The sequence below is a fragment of the Chaetodon trifascialis genome, chromosome 10, assembly GCF_039877785.1.
Source record: "Chaetodon trifascialis isolate fChaTrf1 chromosome 10, fChaTrf1.hap1, whole genome shotgun sequence".
Lineage (NCBI taxonomy): Eukaryota > Metazoa > Chordata > Actinopteri > Chaetodontiformes > Chaetodontidae > Chaetodon > Chaetodon trifascialis.
Window position 1 is genome coordinate 3,370,001 of NC_092065.1, and position 26,635 is coordinate 3,396,635.

General features: G+C 41.7%; 1 protein-coding gene across 1 annotated transcript in view; it reads left to right on the forward strand.

Moving 5' to 3' along the window:
* LOC139337854 (protein inscuteable homolog) overlaps window positions 1-23,980 on the forward strand; it is a 46,270-nt gene extending 22,290 nt beyond the window's left edge. The window contains exons 3-13 of the mRNA XM_070972648.1: window positions 7,958-8,324; window positions 8,679-8,731; window positions 8,803-8,926; window positions 9,248-9,361; window positions 13,913-14,038; window positions 18,929-19,100; window positions 19,827-20,005; window positions 20,885-20,951; window positions 21,873-22,028; window positions 22,635-22,711; window positions 23,796-23,980. Coding sequence (XP_070828749.1) covers window positions 7,958-8,324; window positions 8,679-8,731; window positions 8,803-8,926; window positions 9,248-9,361; window positions 13,913-14,038; window positions 18,929-19,100; window positions 19,827-20,005; window positions 20,885-20,951; window positions 21,873-22,028; window positions 22,635-22,711; window positions 23,796-23,924 — 1,564 coding nt within the window. The 3' untranslated portion in view covers window positions 23,925-23,980. The remainder of the gene's footprint in view (window positions 1-7,957; window positions 8,325-8,678; window positions 8,732-8,802; window positions 8,927-9,247; window positions 9,362-13,912; window positions 14,039-18,928; window positions 19,101-19,826; window positions 20,006-20,884; window positions 20,952-21,872; window positions 22,029-22,634; window positions 22,712-23,795) is intronic.
* The last annotated feature ends 2,655 nt before the right edge of the window (window positions 23,981-26,635 follow it).

The following is a 26,635-nucleotide window of genomic DNA, read 5'->3' on the forward strand; positions in this document are numbered from 1 at the left end:
TGTTGTGAAATGCTAAGTGCCAGATGCTGATGCTTCTTATTTTTTAATGGGAAAAGCCTCTTCATCAGCTGCTGCGGTTGACTGTATTTCAGTTATCGATAATAAATTTGAATATATATCTTCTGACAGTTTTGTGTTTTACGAATGCTTACACAGCGTTGCAGGAGACACGTAATGGAAGCCCTTGGATATCAAATCAGTACAGCTGTCACGCCATACATAGGCAACCAGACACACACACATAAACAAACAGATTATCTCTTACTTGCTTTGTCTGTCCCTCATACACACACTCAAACATAAATCCTATTTGCGCAGCACATGGCTCAGTAACAATCAGTAAATCAACTGATGAAATGAGCCAAACAACTGAATTGTATTAAAATAAATTGCAAACACAGACGGATCGCACACATGCGCACGGTTGACAAACATGTCCACAACAGAATCAGCGTTTTGTCCACACTGGCTTATCTGGACAATCCCGGCCCAGGTTACAGTCTGAGAGAGGCTCAGCCACGACACTGCGAGTGTTCCTGCGCCATCGTTCGCCTGTGTATCTTCTCTTTTTTTGCAGTGGATTTGGGTTTTGGCCCCATGCAGGCATGTTGAAAGTTGCGTAAGTGTGGGTTTGCTGATTGGAGGGAAACTGTGTGAGACAAGTCAGCTGGAGATGGTTTGAGACGGAGAGAATCCACAGCATAATGTCTCGCACATATGCCCACAGTAGGTGCATTTTTATGTATGTTAACACACGTGTGTGAGGGCAGGAAGGTGAGTCAGAGCAAACGATGGAGAGAATTAAGCTGAAGCTGGTCAGACTGAAAGAAGCAGACTTGGTGTGCTGCTTTAGGTGAGTCTGGACTTGGCTGCACATTAGAGGCCGTCTGAAACATCTGGGAGTCAGATGTCTGCCCTGTTTGCCAGGATCCAACTGTACCAGTCAGGGGCTGCAGTATCCCTTTACCACGCTGCTACTTTAGGAGAAACTCAGACTCTACCTTTGCCCAGAAAATCAAGGCATGACTTACACATTCAAAAGCACCATTCACATATGCTTTCACCATTTTCTCAGGTCATCTGTCACCTCTTCACTCAGCCAGGCAGTTTTCAGAGGAGCTGCATCCTCTGTGCACAAAGGTTTGCTCAGAGAGGTCTCTTTGCCAATATTCTGGTTTTTAAGCAGCAAAGGAATGCAAGAACATCCTATTTGGTCTCTTTGTATGTATGCCTCCATATTTAATTCTGTCAGGGACAAGAGTGTCCTTGTTTCCTCCCTCGGCCGAAGCCAAAGCCACAATGGTCTGGTCCTCAACATCTCGCAGCTCATTCTGCCCACATTTCCATTCACTGCGCCACTGGACTGCGGTTCTGTTGTGGTATTTGAGAAAGATTTCCATTTGTTCATAAGTGACATCAGGCGTCAGACTGATATTCATGAAAACCAGACACTGGACGACCATGAAGGGCTTCGTCCTGCTCACACTGTGCTCCCATATCAGAAAAATGTGCGGAGAATAATCTGAACTGAATCCAGTCAGATTCAAAACAGAACTAAAGAGCATGAAGTAACACATGTTGTTTCTTTTCCAAACATGCTGCTTGGACTGTCAGTGGTAGTACATGCAGTGACTGGACAAGTCCAGATGTTTTCAGACATTTGATGAAGACTTTTATGCAAAGCATTGCCGTACTATACTGTACAACGAGTGCACACATCTGTAAATTTGACAGGACGTGACTGTAGACAAGAAAGTGTCCTTAACATCTGTCCTGGAAAATAGAGGTCAAATAGATTTTTAAATTGTTCTGTTTAGTTGCATGAAGGAACAAACCCTAGAACCTACCAGTCTCTTATCTTAAAGACTTAGTCTGTGTGTATTTTGCTTGCCAACTAATAGCTAATGTTTGTAGAGTTGGTGATGAATGAACACGAGTGGCAACAACAGTCAAATTTCCACACACAGCAAGGTGAAACTTCACTCCCTGTTCAATCTGAACACACCAATGCAAATGACACAAATGAACTGTATTCCTTTACAGATTTAACTGGACGGAAGCCTGTTTACACCTAACTGTGGAAAGACAAGCACAGTAATTTGATTAAAATGATAACTTAGAGTAGAAAATTGAATTACTCACGCTTAAATCACTAATTGATTGATTTAATTAGGGTTGCAACATATGATTATTTTCGTCAGTGATTATTCTACCAATTATCATCTCAGTTTACCGATTAATCGTTTGTCCAATTAGTGAACAATGGCCATCATATTTCCCAAAGCCTAAGGGGACGCCATCTAATTGCTTGTTTAGTCTTATCAGCAATCCAAATCCTTTAGTTCATATCAAAAACATGGAGAAAAGCAGAGATTCTCACATTTTAGATGCTGGAACACATCTAACATTTTTGCATGAAATATGGCTTAAGTATCAAACTAGATTATTTTTCTTACTTTCGTTTTACTTTCACTTTTCAATCCATCACCATCGCCTGCTCAGTGTATAACTTCCCTCTTTCTCGTGTTCTCCTCCACAAACTGTGAATGGAGCACATTATCTGTATTTTACAACATGTTCATTTCACACACGTTGATTAAACCAGACTGACTGAGCCACACAGGACGTCTCCATTTTCATTCAAAACATCAGCGAGATGCCTGTCAGTCGACAGCAGGGTGGCATGAAGTGTGGGGAAATCATTCATCAAGTGGCCGACTGAAGAGAAGCAGACATTAGTCAGCCTGTGTTCATGATCTGTGAAGTGTTGTACATCACTTGAGGCCTCCAGCAATAGAGGAGAACAAGCCCGGTAATGGGCAACCGCCCCCAAAGAACAAACTCGTTCCTGATGTCTAATAATTGCCGTCCTTGAGTGACAACAGGTGCAGGTTTCAAACCTGCCGTCTGCTGCACACTCACCATGGAGCTCTGCGGCACACTGGCCTGAAACACGATGTTACCCAAAGACGTGACCATCGCTGCATTGAAAGCACATTCGCATGGTCACTTATATTCATTATGTTCATGAGCGAATGACCCACAGACAGCACACGCGAGGAGATGAGCGCTTGCACTGTGTTTTCATGCGGACGTGGTTGCTGTTTTTAGCCTCAAAACAGACTGACTCAGACCCTGCGATGAGGGATTCTGTAAGATTTCCCTGTTTGTGCTTGGCGAGGGTTTCCCTCAGCACGGAAAGGCTGTCAGCAGACGAGTCCATCTTTCAAGCAGCAAGTGAAGCTTTTTGAAATTACACTGGGTTAATGTGACGTTCAGAGAGAGGAGAGATTTTACACTTGAAAGAGGAATAGAAAATGTTTACTGGTTTATCTATGAAGAGCCACTGTTTTCATCTGCAAGTCATTATGCTTATCATTTTTGTGCAGATAGTTCTTGTATTTGTGAACCTGAGAGTTAGTTTAAGTTCGTCATGTATGAGTGAAGCACATGTGCTTTTGTGTGTGATGTTGAGAGTTAAGTTGTGCAAAAACACATTCAATCAAACCAGATACTGGTCCCACCAGCTGTTTAGCATCAGGCATGGCTTCTACACATTTTCTTTAACTTAAATACTCTCATTTAAATCCTTCTACAGCCTCACTGCAGCCCTTAACCCAACTCAAACTCCAACCTTAACCCTTAAACCAACCTTTAACCATCGAGCTCAGACAGACGATTATGGAGGCGAACAGCCGGAGCAGCAGCCTCTCAGTGACTCATCCAACAGAACAACTCCATGTGTGTCAAAGCCCATGAAAAGATGAATAAGTGAATCATCTAGAAGCTCCTGAAGTGTTACAGGAAGAGTGAGTGAACCTTAAATCTGGACAGGATTCAGCCTTCAGTCAGATTTCTGCATGTTTCCATGTAAAAGTTATGTAATTCTTCCTTTTAATCTTTCAAGATTTTTTTAATTCTTGGTTTATGCTGTGCCATGTTTACCCACCACCATCCCAATTTCAGATTAACTTAATGTAATTTCCATTTATTTATTTTTCAAGCTGTTTAATGGATAAAGCTGCTCTGTATGTTTCTTACTGTCTATAAATCCCATGAAAACATCGAACCAACAGTGCGTCTCACTGCTGCCTGTCTTCGCTCTCACCCCGCTGGGAGTTCCTGCACATCATAAAGTTTTACTGAAAGCTGAGGAGGATCACAAACTCACTTTACTGTGAATAAACCAAATCCCTTGTTTGAAAATTTGGCCTTAATGAAACTGGCTTGACATCCAGGTGAGCATTACAGGTAATTTAAATCCACTTTAGTTCAATTAAACAAATGTAAATTTGGCTTGATTAAAGTTAAGATTCCCCTTTCAGTAATATTTCATTAGTATTTACATCAAACACCAAGTCCCTCTAATAGATAGATACAGTACATATATATAATGTATCTATGAAGAAATATAGATAGATAATATAATAATAGGTAATATTATATTAAATGTAAAATGTGCATTGCCACTGAGAGTTAGGCAGGAATGACCTCCTGTAATGGTCCTGAAGATAAGATTAGATAAAACTTTATTAATCCCATGCTGGGAAATTGTAATTGTTACAGCCAGCAAAGAATAAAAAGAGAGACATAAAAAGATTAAAAAAAAAAAAACCCAAAAAACAAAAAACAACTGTATATATATATATATAAGAATACTGCTGTATAATTTAACTGCATATGAGAAAAATAGTGTTGCCCGACTGAATTGCACGACTCAGAAATGGATAATAAATGCTGTATTTCTACTATTGCACAGTAGAGAAAATATAAACACAGTAAAAAATGTGTAATATTGCACAACATGTAATGATATGAGCACATGATAGAATAAATAACAGTGGTGCAAAAACAGCTTGTGCAGCTCTAGGGTCTCCATGGCAGTCCCAGCCCAGATCCAGCCTTCTTTATCAGTTCGAGCTAACCAAATATTAATTAATGGTAGTTTCATAATAATAATCCAGAGAGAACAAAAACCTGTTTAGTAGGAACGTTTTTAAAAACAAAAACAAGGATATCTACATCATTGCTCAGTTCGCTGACAGCCACCAGCAAATGGGAAAGAGTGATGCTTCATGTCCACAGGATCCAATCTGCGATAATAGAGCCGCTGTCGCCTGACCCTCTTTTGGCCCTGCATGTAAATATTTGTCATTCCCTGCGAGCTGAAGTGCACCGCTTCCCCTCCTTTGGAAAACAAGCCTATTATTATCATCTTTTTTCCCCGCAGTAAGGGAAAGGTTTTGTGGCTTGATGGGCATGTAAATCAAGATGCATTCATCCTTACGTGATGCTGTTATGTAACTGTGGAAAATGGACGCATTGGGTCAGATATGAAGAGAATTTTGCATATTGTTGTTTGTTTATATGTTTTCAGTCTCAAAGTGTCACTTTGGAGCTGAAAAACAACTAAATCTGGACATTTTTATGTGTCTCTGTGTCATTTAGTTTGGTCTTCCACAAAAACACAAGGTTAATTGGCTGAAACGTATAAGAAAATGATGCCAATTAAGAACTGAGAGCTCTTCTCGTCTCCTCAGCCACGGCTTTTTGTGGCTAATTTGACTCAGTTTGAGTCACTGTGTTATTCACCGCCGTGTGATTAATCTCTGACAGGATCTCACAGTTTCTGAGAAATGGAGAGGGATTTGAGGAGGTTTGAGGAAAAAAACTGAAGTTCAGTGGTATTTCATTCGCAAGGAACATTTAGGAGAAATTAATTTCTTTAATCAGCCAGATTTAAACTAAAACTCATATCTCATCCATTTTCAGAAGTCTCGGTGATCACATTTACTCCACTTAGCAGAACAAGCTCCTCATTAATGATTACCGCACCGTGTAACACTGTGCAGTTATTTATTCCAGTCTACATTTACGGATAATAACACCTTCATCCTTTTCCAGATTGAGAGAGATTTATTTTCTGGCGAGAGTTTTGAGCTGGTGAGCTTCCTCGCTCTGTAACCTCCAGATTTGACTCGTTATTCCACCTCCTTACCTGACAAGTGACTGACTGACTCCTGGTGACATTTCTCCTGGTGTGATGTCATCCTCTTCCTTTGAGGAGCAGTTTATGCTCATGTCAGCTGTGTTAATGTGCTTCAGCTCTTAATGAGACCTTTTTCTGACCTTAACAAAACTCCACATTGATTTCCTTCAGTAAACAGCCGCCCTCTGCATGGTTTGATAGTGGATCTGATATAATTGGAGTTGTGGCTTTCTAATGATTCAGTGCTGTCTAACCAGCTCTGGCTAAAAGCTGAAACCCAATACCTGCCTCGTAGATATTATGTAATGACGTTGGCTGCCACCACTCAATGACAAATCTTTGTTTTGAGTGTACACACAACCACAATACCTCTTTTAAACCAGATCCACCAATATTCAATACAAATGCAATATCGCAATGTCTCCAGTAAGCTGCCTTTTCCCACAAACGGCAGACAATGCCCAGAGAGCAAAGAGGAAAACATCAAGCTTCATTACGGACCCTTTGCCTTGTGTTGACTCTAAGCAGAGGTGGCTGTTGAAGTCATCGATCCATCCACATTCAGGGAGCTTTGACTCGCTGGGTGCAGGACTCCGCTGTGCCCTGATAAGCCTGCGCTCATTAGGGTCAGTGTTTGGAGAGATTGAAGCGGGGAGGAGTGTTTGCTCGGTGAAGCCTGTCGTTAAAGCCCCCTCCATGCTGAGGGAAAATGAACGAGTGTGTTAACCGGCAGTTATCCGTGGATAATTGACCTCAAGCACACATCACTGACTTTAGGATGGTGGTGGTTTACTGCTTTCCGGTTAGACTGTGTGGCATAGATGGAATTTTATTTTAGAGAGGAGGAGTGGGGGGCTTATTTGCATATACGAGCGCTGAAATTAATGTTTTAGTGGTACTGTGACTCACATTTTTTACAGCGGTTCATTTTATTTGAACATATAAATTAACAGCAAAGCCCACTCAGATTAATAATTTTATAATTGACCCCCCTTTAAAACTCTGGACCCTAAATTACTGTCCAATTTAGCATGGTATGTGTGTATGCAGTTTACAGGGAGATTACTACTCAACATTTATAGTGATTTTTAAAATAATGGGTCCTTGACTTAAAGAGATGGTTCAGGTTTTTTAAGAGGGGTTGTATGAGGTATTTATCCATAGTCAGTGTATTACCAACAGTAGATGGCGGTCATGAAGTGGAGGAAACTCAGCAGTGTAGCTCTGTGGATGGCTTTGGGTAATGTTAGCTTTCTATTGTGCATAACTAGTTAGCAAGGCACGCTAATGTTAGAACAGAGAAACAGACAGTTTAATCGAGACCTTACACTTGATTTTGGAAAGGCAATTACAAAAAGACACCACTGAACAGACTTCAAATAAATCTCTCTCTTATTGTTTCTTTTATATATATATATCTATCTATCATGCCAGGCCTATGCTATAACCTACTGTCCACTTTCTGCTAAAAACATAAGAAATGATTTGAAAAATGAGAAGAAAGACTGATATAACAAGAGTACAAGGGTGGCACAGCCAAGTTAAATGATGTGTCATTGTCCCAACAATCAATCTGAATTTATGAGTAACCACTTCCTTAATTTTCTACTGATTAAGCACGTTGTGTCTTGTGGAGGAGGCCAAGGTGATTAAGGTTTCTCATATAAATCAAGTCGAGCTTTAGTCAGCAGGCCAGTCAGCACAAATGACCTATGGCCCTGAGACATGACTGTCCTCAACATACAGTGCAGCATCTGTGTGACACTCAGTGCATTTCTTGTATGATTGTGCTCCTGTGGTAATGTGTAGTTTAGATTTTTTTTTTATCAATAAAGAGCAATGAAACAAAGCTGTCACTTTATGTTATGAAGTCCTATCAGCAAATCTGTTCAGAAGCAAGAACCTGAAAGGTCGTTCCACATCTCTGTCCTGGCTCTGATCTGCTTCATGTCTTCATGTCTCCCACAGCACCCGCATGCAGTATCTCCAGGTCGACTCAGTCCAGCGCTGGATGGAGGACCTCCGCCACATGACGGAGGTGGAGTGTATGTGTGTCCTCCAGGCCAAACCCATTGGGGTTGAGGAAGACGCCCAGCAGGGAGAGCTGATTGTGGCCTCCGGGGTCGGCACAGGGGACCACGTGGCCAGGAACAACCTGCAGACGCTCCTCCGCCGAGCGCTGGTGGTCAGCACGGAGCTCGGCAAGATGTTTCAGCGGCTGGAGAAAGGCCGATGGCAGAGGGTCCACAGCACCGCCGTAAGGGCCAACTGCCATGTGCGCTCACTGGTGCATGAGTACAGCACCGCCCGAAGCACACCACCCGAGATGCAGAAGGTGAATGTTGATATTGGAAGAGGTCGGCATGTGAAGCTAGTCTGGTGTCTAAACAAACTTTTATTCTTATAGACTTCAACAGTTAGTGGGCCTTTAAGTGTTAGTCATCAGTGATTGTTTATTAAAAGATGCTGAGATTTCAGTTTCCAAAAACGCTGCGAAATTAAACTAAACTTGGACTAAAACACATCATAGTTACATAATTATCTATTATCTATGAAACCCAGGAGTTTTCTTGTGTGTATCCAAGCAGTGCATGTGGATTACTCACCTCATATAAAAGACAAGCTTTGACACACAGCCATTCATTTTCATATGTTTCATCACTGGGTTATACTTTTCTTTCTGTTGCAGTATGAGAAATCTCTGCTGGAAAAGTGCATGGAGCTGACCAACATTACAGAGAGGTAAAACTCCAAAGAGCTGAATCAGAAAGACAGTAAGTGGAACACGATTTAAAATGTCCCCTCACCCACAGATGCCTTCACACCAACGATGAGTTCTTCCTGAAGTCCATGAGGGAGGCCATCCACGAGATCCTCACCGACGTCAGTGATTCCTTCAGCAACATGATTGACATGGCTTTAGCCAATGAGATCCGGGTATGCAACTGAATCATAACCCCCAGCTATGAGACATTCACCCAGTATATTCCTACTGTATTTCTGTTTGGGTCCCTCCACATGTATTGATGTGATGAAACTGAGGTCATCAGTGCTGATTTTTAGCTAACGGTTAAAAATCATTTCTCATTTAGAGGTGTGACAAAGCAAACTGATGCTTTGTCTCATCCCACGCACCAGGCTTTCAACTAACTCAACTGTGATATTTAGGATTTGATCTTTTAGTATGGCTCTATCATTAAACGCCATTCAAAGCAACACTTATTGACATTGTGAACTGCGTTTTTTTGGCCCTTTCAGGTCCTGATCAAACAGATCGAGTCATCGGACAACGTTCACACCATCGGCAGTGCCATCAGCAACCTGCTGTCCCTCACTCAGGACGGACCTCAGCTCTGCAGCATCATTGCCAAGGTACTGTGGACGTATTACTCTGCACTGCCTGGGTTCTGCGCTGACAGTGGTTACACCACCTTCTTCATTTAGATGGAGATTCATTTCAAGACTGGGGCCGTCGACATGCATTGAAATGTATCTGTCTGAGATGAACCCGTCGCCACTGACGCATTCGATGTTGTCTGAGAGGTCAGAGATCCTGACGTCAGTGAGGAGTCAGCAGATGATGTATTGTGTTCTTAGGTTGACACGGACCTCCCACCGCTCTTTGGCAGGGGCAGCTTCATTTGACATTACATCTCCACCCCTCGCTTCATGCTAGACACACCCCTGTTATGATCAGCTCCACCTTTTGCTCATCATTCAGACCAGCAGCTATCTCTTTATACATGCCTCTAAAAAGCTATTTCCCTGTGAGATAAGACAAGACAGACCAGACAGCAAGCCTCAATTGGACATTAGTTAGCTGACTACTTCCAGGATACTCCTGATAAGACTCTTCCTGATGGCGCGCACACACAGAACAACACACACACCTCCCATACCGCCAGATTGTCAGATCAATACTGTCAGCTCCCATTAGCAGTGAGCATTGATCACAAATGCAGGTCGCTCAGGCGTCTTTACCTTTCAATCCACTCCACCTTACATAACTCCCTCTGCAGCGCCGTTGGCCGAGCTCTCAGAGGAGCATCTGAAGGAAACCTGCCTGCCGATAGCTGCTAATGAATACCCAATACAAAACATCCTCCACCTGCCATCTGAATTAATTAGCCAGCTCCAGTCTGTCTGTCACACTGTCACATACACACTCTTTACAGTAGTGCACATCTGCTGGCTCATATCCAAGCTCTTCACTCATTATCATTTTCCGCAGCGGGCTGGCTTTACTCATGCACTTGTTTTGAGTAACTGCAATTAAATATCAATATAACAGCGTTGCCGTTGATAGACAGTGTTCAGTGACTGATGTGCTGTCTGTGGAGAGGAAAAGCAAGGTATGTTAGACGTTTGGCAGTGAAGCAGGCGGCATGGTAAATACAGATGAATCACTGTGTATGTATCCAGGGTTAAATAGGGTTAAATAGATCTATACACTTTAGGCTATATCCCATTGGTTTTATTCTGTTGCAGATGGGAAGACTTTAACAATGCTGAACAGCATAATGGATACCAGACAGTTGAAGGCAGTCTGAAGGGACAGTGAGAGTATTGTGTGATGATTAAGTAGTAACTTGTGATTTGCATCCATCATGCTTGCATGATGACAGCACCAGATGCTTTTGTCCATTTTGCTTGTTGCTAATGCATCAACTTGCGCGGCAGGGCTGTTATTTGGTCATAAAATCATCCCCTGGGCTTTGTTGCAGAAGTAGAATTCAATCTCATACTCTGAAGTTTGTCAAACTAAAGCAAAATCATTTTTTAGAAATAGGTACATTTTGGCACTTAAAGCTGCATTCCTTGATTTTTCGGTTGTGTAGCTGTAAGCACAACTTTGGCGCACTACCATATAGAGTTTATATGACAAACACGTTAGCGTTCATTTGAAGCAATGTTTCCTGCCACCTGATCATTGTCATATACATTTAAATCTCCTTTTAGCTCTGTTTTGCTCTCCTCCAAATCTTGAGCTACACATCTGGCTTTGGTGCAGGACACGTGACCCCATATCAGAGCTTTTCTACTGAAAACAGCTGCAACGCTTAAGAGCCATAACTACAAAGTTGCAGGTTTGATTACAGCAACTTCAAATAAACAGTGTGGTATTTTAGATTTTAACCGATTATGGAAAGTGAGTGAGATAATCTATTTGAAACTTTCTGTGAGAGCCAAATAAATCATGCATTTCAAAAATGTACATTTCATTAATTAAAGACTCTGCATGTGAGATGTACCATCTCTCATCTCTTTCCTTAATTACAATACCTGTTGATTTCAAAGCATATTCATGTGCCTCATAATGTATGTGTGGAGTTTATGCTGCCACAGGTTGTGGCTCCCTAAAGCACTTTTCTGTAATTGAGAATCAGACTCTCACATCATCACGACTGAATGAACCGAACCCATCTGATATACCAAGCAGGTCAGAGCAAATCATGCTAATTACTGTCAAACATCATCTACGTCTGACTTTAGTTGATGACCCACTCATAATGATAAAACAAACAAACAAAATAAATGCCTCACATATTTATCTGAAAAAGGCTTTTAATATTTGCTACATAAAGTCATTTTCTGTTCTTTAGTATCACAGGGATAAGACTCACACATTCAGATTCAGATTTTCAGCTGATCCTCGTCTCTTTGGGCTCTGCAAGGAAACAGAAGCAAACAAACCTAGTGTGAACATGCAAACTCCACACAGAAAAGACCAGGGTTGAGATTTCTGAGAAGAAAAATGATATATGAGCTGACTGTGTTTAATGCAGAGCCATGTGGCACCTCATAAATCAAACAGCAGCTGGAATGTTGGATAGCAACTGCGTCATGATGTACAAGTGAGTTTGCTGTCTCAGTGTTTACCTGCTGTCATGATGCATACTGATCTAAGTGGGCCCATGTTGGCAGGCTCCTCGTTTGTGTGTCCTTGCTCTTCCAACGCTGACGCTTAGACTGCAGGATGTGAGAGCATGACGTGGCAATAAGTCATCAGGACTATGAGGGTAGAAATACACTAGAACAGATGTTTCAAATGATGTCTATATTAAGATTCACACAGAGGCATTGGATAATCTTTGTTTCTCTTATTCCCTATTTGGATGAAAGTGTTGTTTTGCTTGCAAATAAAGAGGCAAACTGCGTGCAACCTCTTGCAACTGAAGAAACTGCAGACATAATGTGAGCAAGTCCAACAGACCCGAGTTCAGCTCAAAAAACGATGAGATGGAAAGAAATTACACGCTGTGTGGGCCTGTACACGGAAACACACGGATAGAGATGCATTTTTAGACGAGTAGTCGAGTTTCACATGATGATGTTAGTGCAGCAACTGCCAATATGCATAAGTGTGAGAACAAATGCGCTCCACGGGCTTCGCTGAAGGAATCAGGATCAAGCCAGTGGAAAAAATAGAACTGCAAGTTGTTTGATGGGGAAGGGAAATAAACGGCCGACGAGGCAGACGATGAGTGAAAAGGAAAAGCAGGAGAATGTCTGTAAAGATGAAACAAACAGAAAAATGCTTCTACGACAAACTGATGATTGAATAGAAGTCAGGCTGCAGTTTCACCAAAAAGGACAGCTGCATGCGATGAAATTCGCACACATTTGGAGGCAGGCGCTAGTCTTAAAGTGAAAAGCTTTCTGACACTGGCTTATTTATGCTTGCTTATTTCATGCTTCAACCTTTACAAACAAGTATCAGATTCCATATGATTGCATGCTACACATGCTAACATTAAGCTAACTAAACTTAGTCAATTTTTAATTTCTAAAGTCACAAAATATGACACAATCATCATTTAAAAAGCTCTTGCCATTTAAAAGAACTGAAGCTCAGAAGTGCTTGAGAACCTTCAGAGAGTCTCCACAGACTTATTTTAGAAAAGCTAAAACAACATTTGCATCACAGAAAAACGACCAGATCAGCAGCCTCTTCATCACGACCCAAACACAGCTTGAATCAGCCTGCGAGCTTCTCTGGTTCAGTGAAAACCAGTGGTCGGTGTGTCGGCAGCTCTTCCAGGTATGGTGGAACAATATTGCGTAAGCAGCGAATGGGAGAGAGTGGTCAGGCCACAGGGCAGGATGATTATTCACTCCAAGCTGCATGCATGGCCTTTGCAGCATATGAGACATGCCAGCCTAGTGTAATGGCCTTATTAGGATAATGGTGGTAGTTACAGGCTTCATCTTCCTCCAGGTAATTCTACCTATCTGCACGCTGAATACAACTCAATACCTGCAAGTGTATTTTGCCGGGGGGGTGTAGACATGGAGCCAATACAGGAGCTCTCTTTGTTTGTTTACACCAAGCACAATCCAACAGAAAATGCTCAGCTATTATGGCCAGAAATCATCCTTTTTCTGCTCAGTGTTTTCTTTCCATGAAATATGTATATTTTGGCTGTTTTTATCCGACATGACAGATTGTGTGAGCTATTTGATAGCTTCTGTGTTTGGCAGGTTCGCCGAGTAAAGCTGCCCAAACCCATCGGTCATTTTGGGTCTCCTGGACTTCTCAAAACCAGCATGCTGCTATTGGCTTAAATCTGCGGGACCTGTTGGCTCTCACAGAAATGTCTAGCAAGGAGCAATTTGATCCATCATTTTGCACAATCATGTGTGCTTCATGACAAGAGCTGGCTTTGACGTATGGTGTATAATTTGGAGCCTAATGTCAGACCTGTGAAAGTCTCAGAAGAGCTGTACTCTCTCTGAAAGTTGTTTTCTAAATCCAAAACCACCTTTTTGTTCTGCGTTAGGATGGAAAACCTACAGAGGACTAACGGCAAATAAATAAAACCCGTATCTTCCTATAAGAATGCAAATCGGGCTTATGTTGTGTTGCAGGATAATCTGAATTGGAACTTGCATAAAAGTCAGATTACTTTGTCTCCCTCACAGGAAGGAGCTGTGGTGGCCCTGTTTAAGATCTGCAGGCAGGACCGCTTCAGAGACCTCTACGCTCACGCTCTGAGAACTGTGGCCTCCATCTGCTGCGTGGAGGAGGGCATCAGCCAGCTGGACAAGGTGAACCTCTCACACATACAACCAGTGGTGGAAAGTAACTAAGTACATTTTTCTAGCACTCTTGAGTAGAGTACAGTTTTGAGGTACTTTACTTTTTTCCCATTTTCTGTATTTTTATACTTTTACCATAATACAAATTAGAGGTAAATATTCAATATTTTACTCCACTACATTTATTTGATCCCTTTAGTTTATTAATGAAAACAAAATAACAAACAGCTAAATGTTTTCAACAAGTAAATTATGTTGTGTTATTATATAAAAAAATACTGTCTGTGTGATAACATCACAGCTGTGCAAGGTGCAGTCATGAAACTTACAGCTGTGTCAATGAAAGCCGAGTTCATAGCCAGGTGTGGTCCAACCCAACCCAAGTAATAATGTAGTGACTGCTGAGTGCTCGTGGGTCTGAACGTCAGCGCACTGACGGGCATCTGTGTGCTGCTGTGTGTACTTTAAGTAAAATTTTGAATGCTGGACTTGTACCATCCATCCATCCATCCATTATCTATACCGCCTATCCCTTTCGGGGTTGCGGGGGGCTGGAGCCTATCCCAGCTACAATGGGCGAGAGGCGGGGTACACTCTGAACCGGTCGCCAGCCGACTGCAGGGCCACATGCAAGCACAAACAAACATTCACACTCACACTCACACCTATGGACAATTTAGAGTCATCAATTAACCTAATGAGCATGTTTTTGGTCTGTGGGAGGAAGCCGGAGTACCCAGAGAGAACCCACGCATGCACGGGAAGAACATGCAAACTTCACACAGAAAGGCCCCGCCTGACCCGGGGATCGAACCGGCAACCTTCTTGCTGTGAGGCACGAGCACTACCTGCTGCGCCACCGTGCCACCCGGACTTGTACCAGATTACCTCTAAACTTTTCCCCGCTGCACATTATACCAAAGAAAAAGAGAAAAAAACACAGTCACAATCATGATAATAACAGCTGATACGATCATGATAATAACAGCTGATTGGACAACTTTAATTCATTTAATACAGTTGTATCGTGAGTGGATGTAAAAATATATAAAAAGGGGAGTAATATGGCACACAAGCACTAATCCAGACTTTCCTGTAATGAATGGGTATGTGGATGAGAGAGAGAGAGAGAGAGAGAGAGAGAGAGAGAGAGAGAGAGAGAGAGAGAGGACATTAATCTAAAGTAAGTACAGTACTTCCAGTAAAATACCTTGGCTCCGTCCAGTCCAGACAGATTATGTTTACACTGATCAGCTGAAGTCGTAGCTCAGACAGGCAGTTGTTCCTCTTCCCGGCAGCAGTATAGTCTATCTCCCGTTCTGTGCTGTGCACGTTCAGCCATGCTCTCACATCCCATGTTATGACTGCGAGGCTGGTTTGTTTTCACAGGTGAATATGAGCCAGCCGGAGGTTTGGCCACGCAGAAACAAAGTGTGCGATGATGGAAGTTAAGTGAAGGTTTTAACAAGGAAAAAATCCTTTTTTGTTTCTTCACTGGGCAGTGAACTCATCTACTCCTTGTGATAGGTTTAAAATGTCTATACATTGGTGTCAGATTACAGTGCCTTGGTTTAATGCCATTTAAACATGAGGTTATCATGTGTGCACCAGTGCTGCTGGTGCTGCTAAAGACCAAAATTAAGATGACATTTCATTCCTGCCCTGTTGATTACTGTCAGGAATCTTTGATTATTTATCATTAACTGCAGAGGACACACATGCTGCAGGTGATTTTACCCCAGAAACTGGCATTCAATCCTAACAGCAACAGTGTTTTCTGTTTGTGTCTCATAATGAATAATTGATGTTACATGTGGCACCTCTCGCTTTTTTGGGAAACTTTTGACTGCTATAGATGAGTTCTCCAGCGTTCTATTTACTTGATTAAATTTTCATGAATGAGTTCACAGGGGGGCTGCTATTAATCTTAGCTGTATAATTTTAGAAGGAGAGACAGTGAGAAAATAAGCATCATACAGTCTACAGGGTAAGCATGTGGGGTTTTTTGTTTTGTGATGACAGAATAATACAGTGCACAAAAAGATGAGTCATAATGTACAGTGAGAGATGAGATCATTATATGGGGCCTCCTGACCGCTGAGCTTACAGGTCAGACAAGTCACAGCGCTTGTGTGTGCATAAAAAGAGAAGGTGAGACAGAGAGAGCGAACGCTAATGACACATCCTTCTTTGTTGGTCCTTGTTTGTTCTCTATCGAGAATTCAACCAAAATAAACAACAGACGCACCTGTGTCAAGCCAGCGTTTACAGACAGACAGATATAACCTGATTCCGGCGAATAATGATGCCACAGCGGTGTCTGTGTTCACATCTAGAGCAGCTGGGACAACATGAATCATCCGAGTGTGAAAACTCCTTAACAGGAACCAAAGTCCGCCCCAGATTAACAACCTCGTCCCGGGGGGGAGGCTGTCAGGCAAGTCTACGCTACCAAGCACTCGCCAGCGATCGCTCAGGCTTGAGAAACACAACTGTCACTGTTGAAGGGTGATCAGAAAAGGGGCCGGCATGCATCTGCACTGCTCATTGGTGGATATACCCCATACTTCTTAGCTTTATCCCCAACTGAGACGTTATGTAATCATAAAACGGTGAATGGGAAGAGTATTGATAATGAGCACAGCTGCAAAAGATTGTCAAAGAAAAAGAACTTAAGTGTAAAGTATGGAGGATTGGTGATGGCGACATCGACTGAAAGTTTAAAGTTTGCCTCACAGTCAGGTTTTTATGTGAAAAGCTACACCAGGCTGCACTGAAAAAAGATCAATGATCAGCTTAGACTGCAGCTCAGACCGCGTCGCATCATTTGACGTAGCACACAGCAGACAGAACAAGCAGTCCAGATACGGTCGCCTGGAGGTGACTGTGATTAAAAAAGATGCTGCTTTTCTGGAGCACCGGCACATGTTGAGGCTACTGCTGAAGATACTATACTTGCTGCCTTGTGAACAGAATTGCCTATGCATTGCCTATGTAACATGCGTTACTGAAGGATTCCACTAGAGGGCACACCAGAGAAATCTGAGTATATAGAACTTCCAGATTTGGATGATGCACCAAATAAACATGGCAATGCTTATTACTTTGCAGCAGCAATGACTCATTTGATAACTGCAGGAATGGTCTTGTCTTTAAAATTTTGCACCGCTGTTGTCGCTGACCCCTGACCCTGCATGTCACATCCCCAGACTGCCCCAACACTGCCCCTACAGTTCGTGTGTGCAATGCATCTTGCAGGCATGTAGCGTTAATATCTGAGGACGTGCACAAGCAAAGCTCCAAACTGATGCAGGACAGTCAAAGCACACAAACACAAATTTAAAAACGAGTATATCTCCAGCTGGTCTGCAGTGGTGCTTGATGGTGTTGTCGCTCTTTGCCATTCCAGCAGGGCTTCTCACTCTGGGGGCCCAATCACAGGCTGCCGTATTGTATGGAAGAGAGGATTTATGGGATTAAAAACTACAAACAACCTCTAATAGAAGATGGTATCAAGCAAAAACTTACAGTGAGCAAGCATCGTAAACTTTGTATCACTCTCAAAATGCAGAAAAGTTCTTTGGCCTTGGCCCTGACAATAAACTGAATGAGATGCATCCGGTGTACTGTAAGTGAAGGATTGGGGAATATCCTATTTTAGGGGAGGAGGAGGTGCAGATAGGGACAGGGGGGAGACAGAGGGGGGAAGGTAGATGAACGGGGGGGTGGAGAGTGGATTGTTCCACGTCAGTGGGTCGCGCTGGCACAGTGCTGCTGACGTCCACGGAGACAAAAATAGGGAATTGCCCTGTGAAGCTCAGTGTACTGATGCTCGTCAGCAGACAAGACTGACAGGTGTGGCTGGCTGAGAGCTGACGGTATGCCTTACCCCGGGTGCTTGTCTCTAAAGTTTGGTTTGCAGGAGTGTTGGCTGATGGTGCATGATCATTAAAAACACTAATCTGCCTTTTACCTAAATGATAGCTGTAATGACCGTGATTAACAAGTGACTTCAATAAAGAAAACAAAATGCTTCTGATGTGTCAGGTAATGGATTTTTCACCAGGGCACAATTTAGGTGTCTGCTGCCACCCTGGAACCCACAATCCTGCAGATTATGACTGTGAATTTTAATTGATTATGTGGATAATTTCCAGAGTTTGTGCTGGTCAATGCTAAAGCTCACACAAGACTTAATCAGCAGCTCTGATAAAGTTTGTTTGAACTGTGCAATACTGCCCCCAAGTGGATAAAGATGGGCGCTACAGCTCCATTATTTCCTAAAGCCTGTATTCCACCAAATCACATACACGCCCAAGGAAACACAAACACAAAGAGGAGAAAAATATGACCTCATACTCAAAACTACACTTCTCTTTAAGCAGAGGAGGACTTACTGCTCCTCTTTAACTCGATGCCAGCCAGATTTTCAAGAGTTTCTCAGCCTGGAGGTGGCCATTAAATCAGAGTGGTGTGTTTTAATTGTGATGGCTTTACAGGCAGAGCTGCGAGTTCCAGCCATGGACACTTAACTGTCTGCATGGCCAGTGATGCTGCAGATGGTCTGTCATCCCTGCACTGTTGAGAAATGTAAAGTGAGAGTTCATTTTAGCAGTGTCGCAGACCTGCAGACACATCCCAGAGAAAGTTATTATTACTATGTTTATTATAAACAGTATTTGTATGAAGATCACATTCCTCTTTTGCTCAAGACTGTATTTGTGCTGACTTAAGCAGGTCTGAAATGACAAGAGCATGAGGGAAAACAGGTCCCTGACCATTACTTCTAACTTTTTACAGTGTGAGGTTATCCCTGTTGTTTTCCTTTAACATTGTAATGCATCATTATAATAAGTTATTATATGGTACCTGATGGTCTCCATGTTGTCTAATGTGTAGGTGGATGGGATCCTGTGCCTGGCCGACATCTTGACTGATGAAAGCAGCGTGGAAGCAGCCAGGGCCGAGGCAGCGGCAGTCGTGGCTCAGATCACCTCACCTCACCACACGTCCACACAGCACCTCGCCAGCTTCCTGGAGAGCATGCACGACATTGTCACCGCGCTCATCAGTGAGTGGACGGATGCTGATAATGCAAACCTGACCTCTGACTTACTGTAAGCCTTATCTGGAGGATATCTGGAGCGACAGAATTGTTAATAGGTTAAAAAAAATAACCACCATGAGATGTAATGGTGGAAAAAATTGAGATGTTTTTTGAAAGGTTCCCTGTGGAGCTTTAGATCTCTAATAGTGTTATGGAGCAGCTCTGGATGTAGGGTCCCCTTTTGGTAACATGTCAAGATATGCTGCAATGTGTTAGCAAACTCAGTGATGAGGAAGGCTACAAGCCAGTAAACACTGATGCTGGATTTAAAGATGTGATTGGCAGTTATTTTGGGTGTCAAAAATTCCATAATAGCCTTGAAGCATATTGTAATTCATGTGGCCTGAGAGAAAAGTGGACTTCTGCACCTCCTCTTGGCTCTGTTTGCAGGCTTTAGAAAATCTTGTCCGTGATGGACACATGGATGCCACAGACAGAAGCTTGTTTGCTGTTAGTGCCCACAAACACTGGACCTGGTGTCAAATATGCCTCAGCTCAGTACCTCACTGACTTCGTTTAAATCTCTAGAAAACTCTCAAAACATGCAAAAAACAAATGCTTTAACCTTAAAACAAGAAGTGATCTGTTGCCAAAAGAAAACAACCTCAACCTTTACTTTCCTTGCATTTAGTCTGTTTTTGTGTCGCATTATAACAACTGAACATTATGAGTAGTGTCTTATCCTCCCAGAGCTGTGCGAGAGCGCCTCCTGTGGTGAAGTATTCCTCCTGGCGTCTGCAGCCTTGGCCAATATCACCTTCTTCGACAGCATGGCCTGTGAGATCCTCCTGCAGCTCAACGCCATCCAGATCCTGCTGCAGGCCTGCAGAGACCGCCAGAGAGTTGACACACCTTACTCCAAAGACCAGGTAAACTTTTTGGTGTTATTTCTCACAAAAGATAAGAAGTACCAAAATAATAAGGTAATGCTGAAAACCTATAGTTTGTGAACATGAGTGACTTTGAATAGAAGTGCAATTATGAGCTGTTCTGCAACAAAAGAGCAGACAGTTGTGATCATATAGGGCAGCTCGTGTACATTGTACAATGTACATTTTCAAGTGACAGCCTCTAAATCAACTACATTTACATGTACTACAAACCTAAATTGCACTATGTACAGTCAATTTCTGTACACAATCTGTCTACAAACTGTACCGTGCATCCTTTATTTTTGATATACATTCCACACTGTTTATACTGTTCATATTTTGCCATATCATACTCTATATCTATATATATATATATATCTAGATTGCCATATTTTTCCCAGATCTCTTTAACTTGTAAATATTTCTTTATTTTAAATTATTTAAATTTTTTAATTATTTTATATTTCATGTTTATTGCTGTTTGCACCAGGGATTTGAGGGAAAGATATTTCAATTCTGTGCATGTCCTGTACATATAGTAGCATTGACAATAAAGTTGACTTGACTTGATTTAGAAGAAGCAAGCACCTGTTTACATACCTTGCACTACCTGCACCTACCTCATACTGTTTATACTTTTTATACATGACACACACACACACACACACACACACACACACACACACACACACACACACACATATATATGTGTGTGTGGGTGCAGGTAGGTGTATATATATATATATATATATATATATATATATATATATATATATATATATATATATATATATATATATATATATATATATATATATATATATATATATATATATATATATATCTTATCTTTGTTTGTTATTGTTTTAATTTCAGGTGGTGACAATCTTGGCAAACCTGTCAGTCTTAGAGCAGTGTGCTTCTGAAGTCCTGCAGGAACAAGGTAATCTATTGGGACTGAGTGCTGCATATCATTGACAACACTGGATGAAATGCTCTCACTGGTATTGAAGTACTCAGCAATGCCTGTCAGCTGATTCACAAGTGAGAAAAATCTATGTGATTCTTCTGTAATCCTCAAGATGGCAGCATCAGATAACATCTGTGAAACAGCCTGGAAGAGCTTAAATAAAGCATCAGCCACTGAGCTTATGCAAATATTTTAATGTTCTTTTCTATTCATGTTTTTTCTTCTTCATTTTCACTGTTTCTGTTTTCTGCTCTTACATGTGAGTCCATCCTGTAGAACATATTCCGTTGTCTCTTCTTTCGTTCATATATTGTACGATACATGACAGATTCATAAGTTTTCAGTATGGGTTGGCTCCCTCTCCGTCACTATAGAGCGAGTAGCCAAAACTATTTATTCCTTTACAGGCTGCAGAGTGTATTTCAAAGTCAGTTTGCTGTAGTCTCTGTCCCTCAATTGTCCTGAGGTGGAGATTCGAGCTAACCTGAAGAATTATGTGCACCCACCTGAAGGCCTGAGTGACTGTGTTATTTTTCTCTCATCTCTTTTGCTTTTGCATCGTGTGTTTCTGGACTATTGACTAGTCTCTCTTCCTGCACTCTTGGTCTAAATCCTTTCTGACAGTGATGTCTGTAATGTCTGGCTCCTTTCTAATTCCCCCGAGCACTTTGCTGTGTCTGAGTCTTGTGTAATTTTATGTCCATGGAGTTTCAGATCCTGAGGTTGTGTTTGGTTCCTGTGTTTCTGATGCTCTTAATGAATTTACTGCTTGTCTTATTCCTGTCTTCATCTGATGTCTTTCTTTCTGAATGTGCTGTTTGAATCTCTGATCCTCTCTGTGCCTTATTTGATGTTCTTGCCCAGCTTATCTATACTATATATCCTGTCTTTTAGGAGTTGAGCGACTGCTGCTGCTGCTGGGAGAAAAGCCGTCTTCCTCCAGTCCATCAGAGGGCGCCGCCTGCGAACGTGTTCAGCAGAAAGCTGCTGTCACACTGGCCCGTCTGAGCAGAGACCCTGGTGTGGCCCAAACAGCCATCCAGCTAAAAGGTAGCGCAGAATTTCAGCTTTCTGATAACGTTGGTACACTTTTTGTACATGTACATACATATTTAAATGACAAACAGCATTAAAACATGGGAAAATTGATTTCTAAACTTAACAACAATGAAGGTGGACCTTGAATTGAACCTTGAGGAGCTCCATGTGTAATTAAAGACTAAAAACCATGAACTGGACATGGCGTCCTAATAAGCATCCTCTTGAACTGTGAATATTTATTTACAATAAGGAGAAATAAAAAGCCTCACAGGATCAAAACACAGGTCAGAGGTCATCATCCTATCACTGTTCACTATCACAGAAACACTTCAGTATGCAAATGCTCTGAAGCGCTTTGTGTCTGGGGACCAGCTCTCGCTTTATGAAATCCCATAATTTAATGAGTGGACATTAACATATATTATTCTCTCTAACAGAAGACAGAAATGGAAAGCTTTTGTTTTCATTTTTTATACACTGAACACTGATATGTATATGAAAAATTAAGTAAAACCAAATAATTAGTCAGAATCAAACTGCTCACTGTTTGTAGTTGAGATCAATGTGTTAGAATGGGACGAGCTTGTAACTGAATTTTTCCTCTGTTGTCTTTAGCTGTTCCTCATCTTATTGAACTGTGTCGCTCCCCTACTGAGAGAAATAACAGCGACTCAGTGTTGGTCGCTTGCCTGGTAGGTGTAAATTGTGTGTGTGTGTGTGTGTGTGTGTGTGTGTGTGTGTGTGTGCGCGCGCGTGCGCAGACCCATACACACGTGTAAATGATTCCATCTTCTGAATGCAAATGTGTCTTTCAAGCACTCAAACTGCCGATTTCAGCTGTGCCCTTAAAATGCTATATATTTTCAGCTGCTCCCACTATATATTGCACAAACTGGGGGAATTATACAACAGGCCTACATGTGTAACATCAGTGTGCCAAATGACTGTCCAATTTAATTACATCCACAGGGCAATATCTGAAAATTGAAAATACATCACAACCTCGGTATCTTTAAGCCATGTTGAGATAAGCTGACCGGTGCACATCATCTCAAACGCTGTATGTTTAAATATGTACATATCATGAATAATATCCTGGCTCGCACTATATCATTCTCTCATTCTGATCATAATTATTAAGACCAGATCTTAGGGCCAATGGCGGAATTTGAAGCGCATAATGGTCAGGGTCTTAATTGGCTGCCTCACTGCACTGCAGAAATGCCCTCTTCTTCGCTGTAACCACACTCAGTCTATTCAAATTAATGTGATTCTATTTTATCCTTTCAGCCATGGGTTAAGTAGAGCATTTGTAGGTGTTGAGTTTTTACCTTCAAAGGATGCTGAGCTTTCACAGATCATTTGTAGTTTTAAATGTAAATGTTGGAGGCTGTCCTACCTGAATTAGTTTGAGATGTCACACAGATTACTGATGTGGAGGAAACAAACTGAATCAGCTGCGCTGGTCGGACTGAATTTAGTACCTTTTTGCTGCAGTTTGTTGCTGTTTACTATAAAATTACAAGCACATAATTTTTTTTATTCAACTATATTAAATGTGCGCAGTAACAATTCTGCCTCCTCCTCTATGCATGTGTGATTGCACATATATTTACATGTGTTTGCATGCAAGAGTAGCTCATGATCTCCAGATGTGATAATGCATATGTCTGTGTGTTTTTGAGGTCTTTTCACATGCATACTGATACTGTGTGTGTGTGTGTGTGTGTGTGTGTGTGTGTGTGTGTGTGTGTGTGTGTGTGTGTGTGTCTCCAGGCTGCCTTGAGGAGGCTGGCAGCAGGGTGTCCAGACAGCATCGAGGCAGCCGACCACCAGCAGCTGATCAAACCGCGGCTAGTCGACTCTTTCCTGCTGTGCTCCAACATGGAGGAGAGCTTCGTATGACGGCCTGCATGCCGAACACAGACAGTGGAGAGCTGAACTCATCTACAAGATCACGTGCATGCACTGTTTCATGACACAGAGAGGACTAATGAGCTGACTGGAGCTTAGTTTTGTCACTTCTGGTGCCCTGAGAAGATTTTTTTGTCCAAATATCATCAAGAAACTGAAACTACATCGTGTCAGTTTGAATGGATGCAGCAGACATCTATATGTTAATGTACATAAATGTGTTGCTGCCAAGAGCAACTCATTGCAACTCATTAAATGCAATGAAAGGTGAACGGTGTTCTAGAAAAAAAGGTCAGTAGTTTGTTTTATTCCACCTTGAATTTCATATCAGTAGTTATATGAGTAATTATTTTGTATGAGTAGGTGCTACTTTTTGAAAGTGAAAGTATAACCTGTTCAGAAATGAAACACTTTATATCCTATGTGCAATTTGTTTGATCTTGTCTGAAGATATTGTGTTTGGATCATTTTGGCTGATCTGAGATCTGAGAGCAGAGAAAGAGCCTTCACATAAAGGGATGATACTGTACAGTGAAATAACACAAACTGGAGCATTAAGCATTGGAGTATTAACATGTTTGTCTGGTTCAATTCTTCTCGTCATTTACTGTTGGTCTGTTAAAAAAAGAAGCCCTTTTTAATGTTATTTTGATAACAATCTACAGCTAAATTATTCCAGTTAGATGAATTATAAATGTTTTCAGTTTGTTATTTGAGTGCCTTAACCAACAGGGCACAATTAGTATTTAAAATGTTTGGTTGAGGCAGCATGATGTGTTTGTCCTGGTGTACAATATGTTGTTTGTTGAAGCACAGTGTATGGCATGTTGAGTTATTCTCTTGAATTTATTTGGCATTAATCTAAAAATATCATATTTGCCACTGGAAAACGGATCGATAAAAATGGTCTTGAATTTGAATATATAGAAATGCTTTTATATTTAAAGAGAATTACCATTAGTGTATGCCATGCATCGAATAAAGGCAATCATCTATCTAATATGACATTATGGTGAAGTGTCTTATGTACTGGGACAGATATATGCTTCAAAGTAAAGCAATACAACAGTTCTCAGAACATGAGGAACCGACAAGAACATAACATAGAGAAGGACGTACACATTGATGAACAAATAGAAATGCAAAGAAAAGCCCATGTCCAACCCGGCAGTCACTGCAGACTGATGCTCTCAGCGTGAAACAAGTCGCTTGTAGCGATGGAACCAAAATTATCACCCAAATCTGACCTCGGCTTTCCCCAGCTTTTAGTGAGTTTCAGCTCATTGTTTAGCTGTCTGGACTATTCATAAGAAGAGATGATCGCACTCAGATAAAGGTTTTTTTTTCTGAGTGGCAAATTCCAACCAGGTTTACAGGAAGGAGGACCAAACTGTTTTCCTCGTTCACGCCAGTGAATGAACAGTTTGATGTCGCTCCTGTAAAAAGTCTTGCATGGCAATGATTTACTTTGAAGGGAATGCATGGGTGGAGTCACAGTGATTGATGTTAATGCTCACCTGTCCTCTATGTCAGTGGTTCCCAACCTTTTTTCCTTGAAGCCCCCTTGCCTGTGTCCAAGACAAGCCAGGACCCCCAACCCCAACTCCCACCCGCATACAGAGGTAATAAATAGCTTAATGAATTTATATGTGGACCAAAAATATGTTTTAATTTGGATTATACAGTGATTGGCAATTTCATTTACCTGTTTGCTCACCTGAAGAAGAGATTGTATCCCTGCATTTGTACACACTGATGAAGGCTGGATGGCTGAAAACATTTAGTGTACTACCAGGCAGATGACTTAATTAAACAGTGAACTTTTTAAATTACTTCATACATGAATACAGATATTTAAGATAATGCAGGTCAGAGAGCAGTGGCAACCTTACAAATGGAATTAGCTGTCTGGTCCAAAAATTTGCTGTTTCAGTCCATTCTCACTGTCTTAGCATCATTTTTGGATGCATCAGGTTTTCAGTGAAAAAGCTCAAAGAACTCACTGTATATTACCTGCTCTGCAGCAGGTGGACAGACACACGTCTCCAGATGAACAACACTGCTGTGCTGCAACTGCTGGATGTGCAATAAGTGATAAGTTCTTAACTTAAAGGGTGATGAGTATTGTTTTCAGAACTTGTTTCTGCTGCTGCTGCTTGCTGCAGGTTTAGGGTAACATGCATACCTACTCACATCCCCTTGACCAGAGTTAAGACGTGTCTGTAAAGATGAAACTTAAAGTCTGTCTGATCTGTTTCATCGCCCCGAGAAATCTTATGCATCTTTGAATGTAGACAGTTCAACTCCACTGCAGCTGCACTTCATGTTTATTGTGACCACACAGAACACTGTTAGACCACTGGTACAGCAGCTGAGTACCACCTTCAAAATAACCAGCACATGGTCCCACCTTTATACAGAATGAGTGCATTTGAGGTCCATGCAGCTAAAGCTCCTCCGAGGGGCCCCCCGACCTCCAGCTATCTCAGAGGAGCTGTGCTCACACATTCTGCCTTTTCACAAATGCAGGCACAGAGATGAGAAAAGCCTTTGAATGAGGCTCAAAAAGAAAGAAAGAAAGAAAGAAAGAAAGAAAGAAAGAAAGAAAGAAAGAAAGAAAGAAAGAAAGAGGCTAAGAAACTACGAAGAGGTGGACCCAAAGGTCTACCAGTTGGTCCTCCGTCCACCAGGTCCTCTTGAGA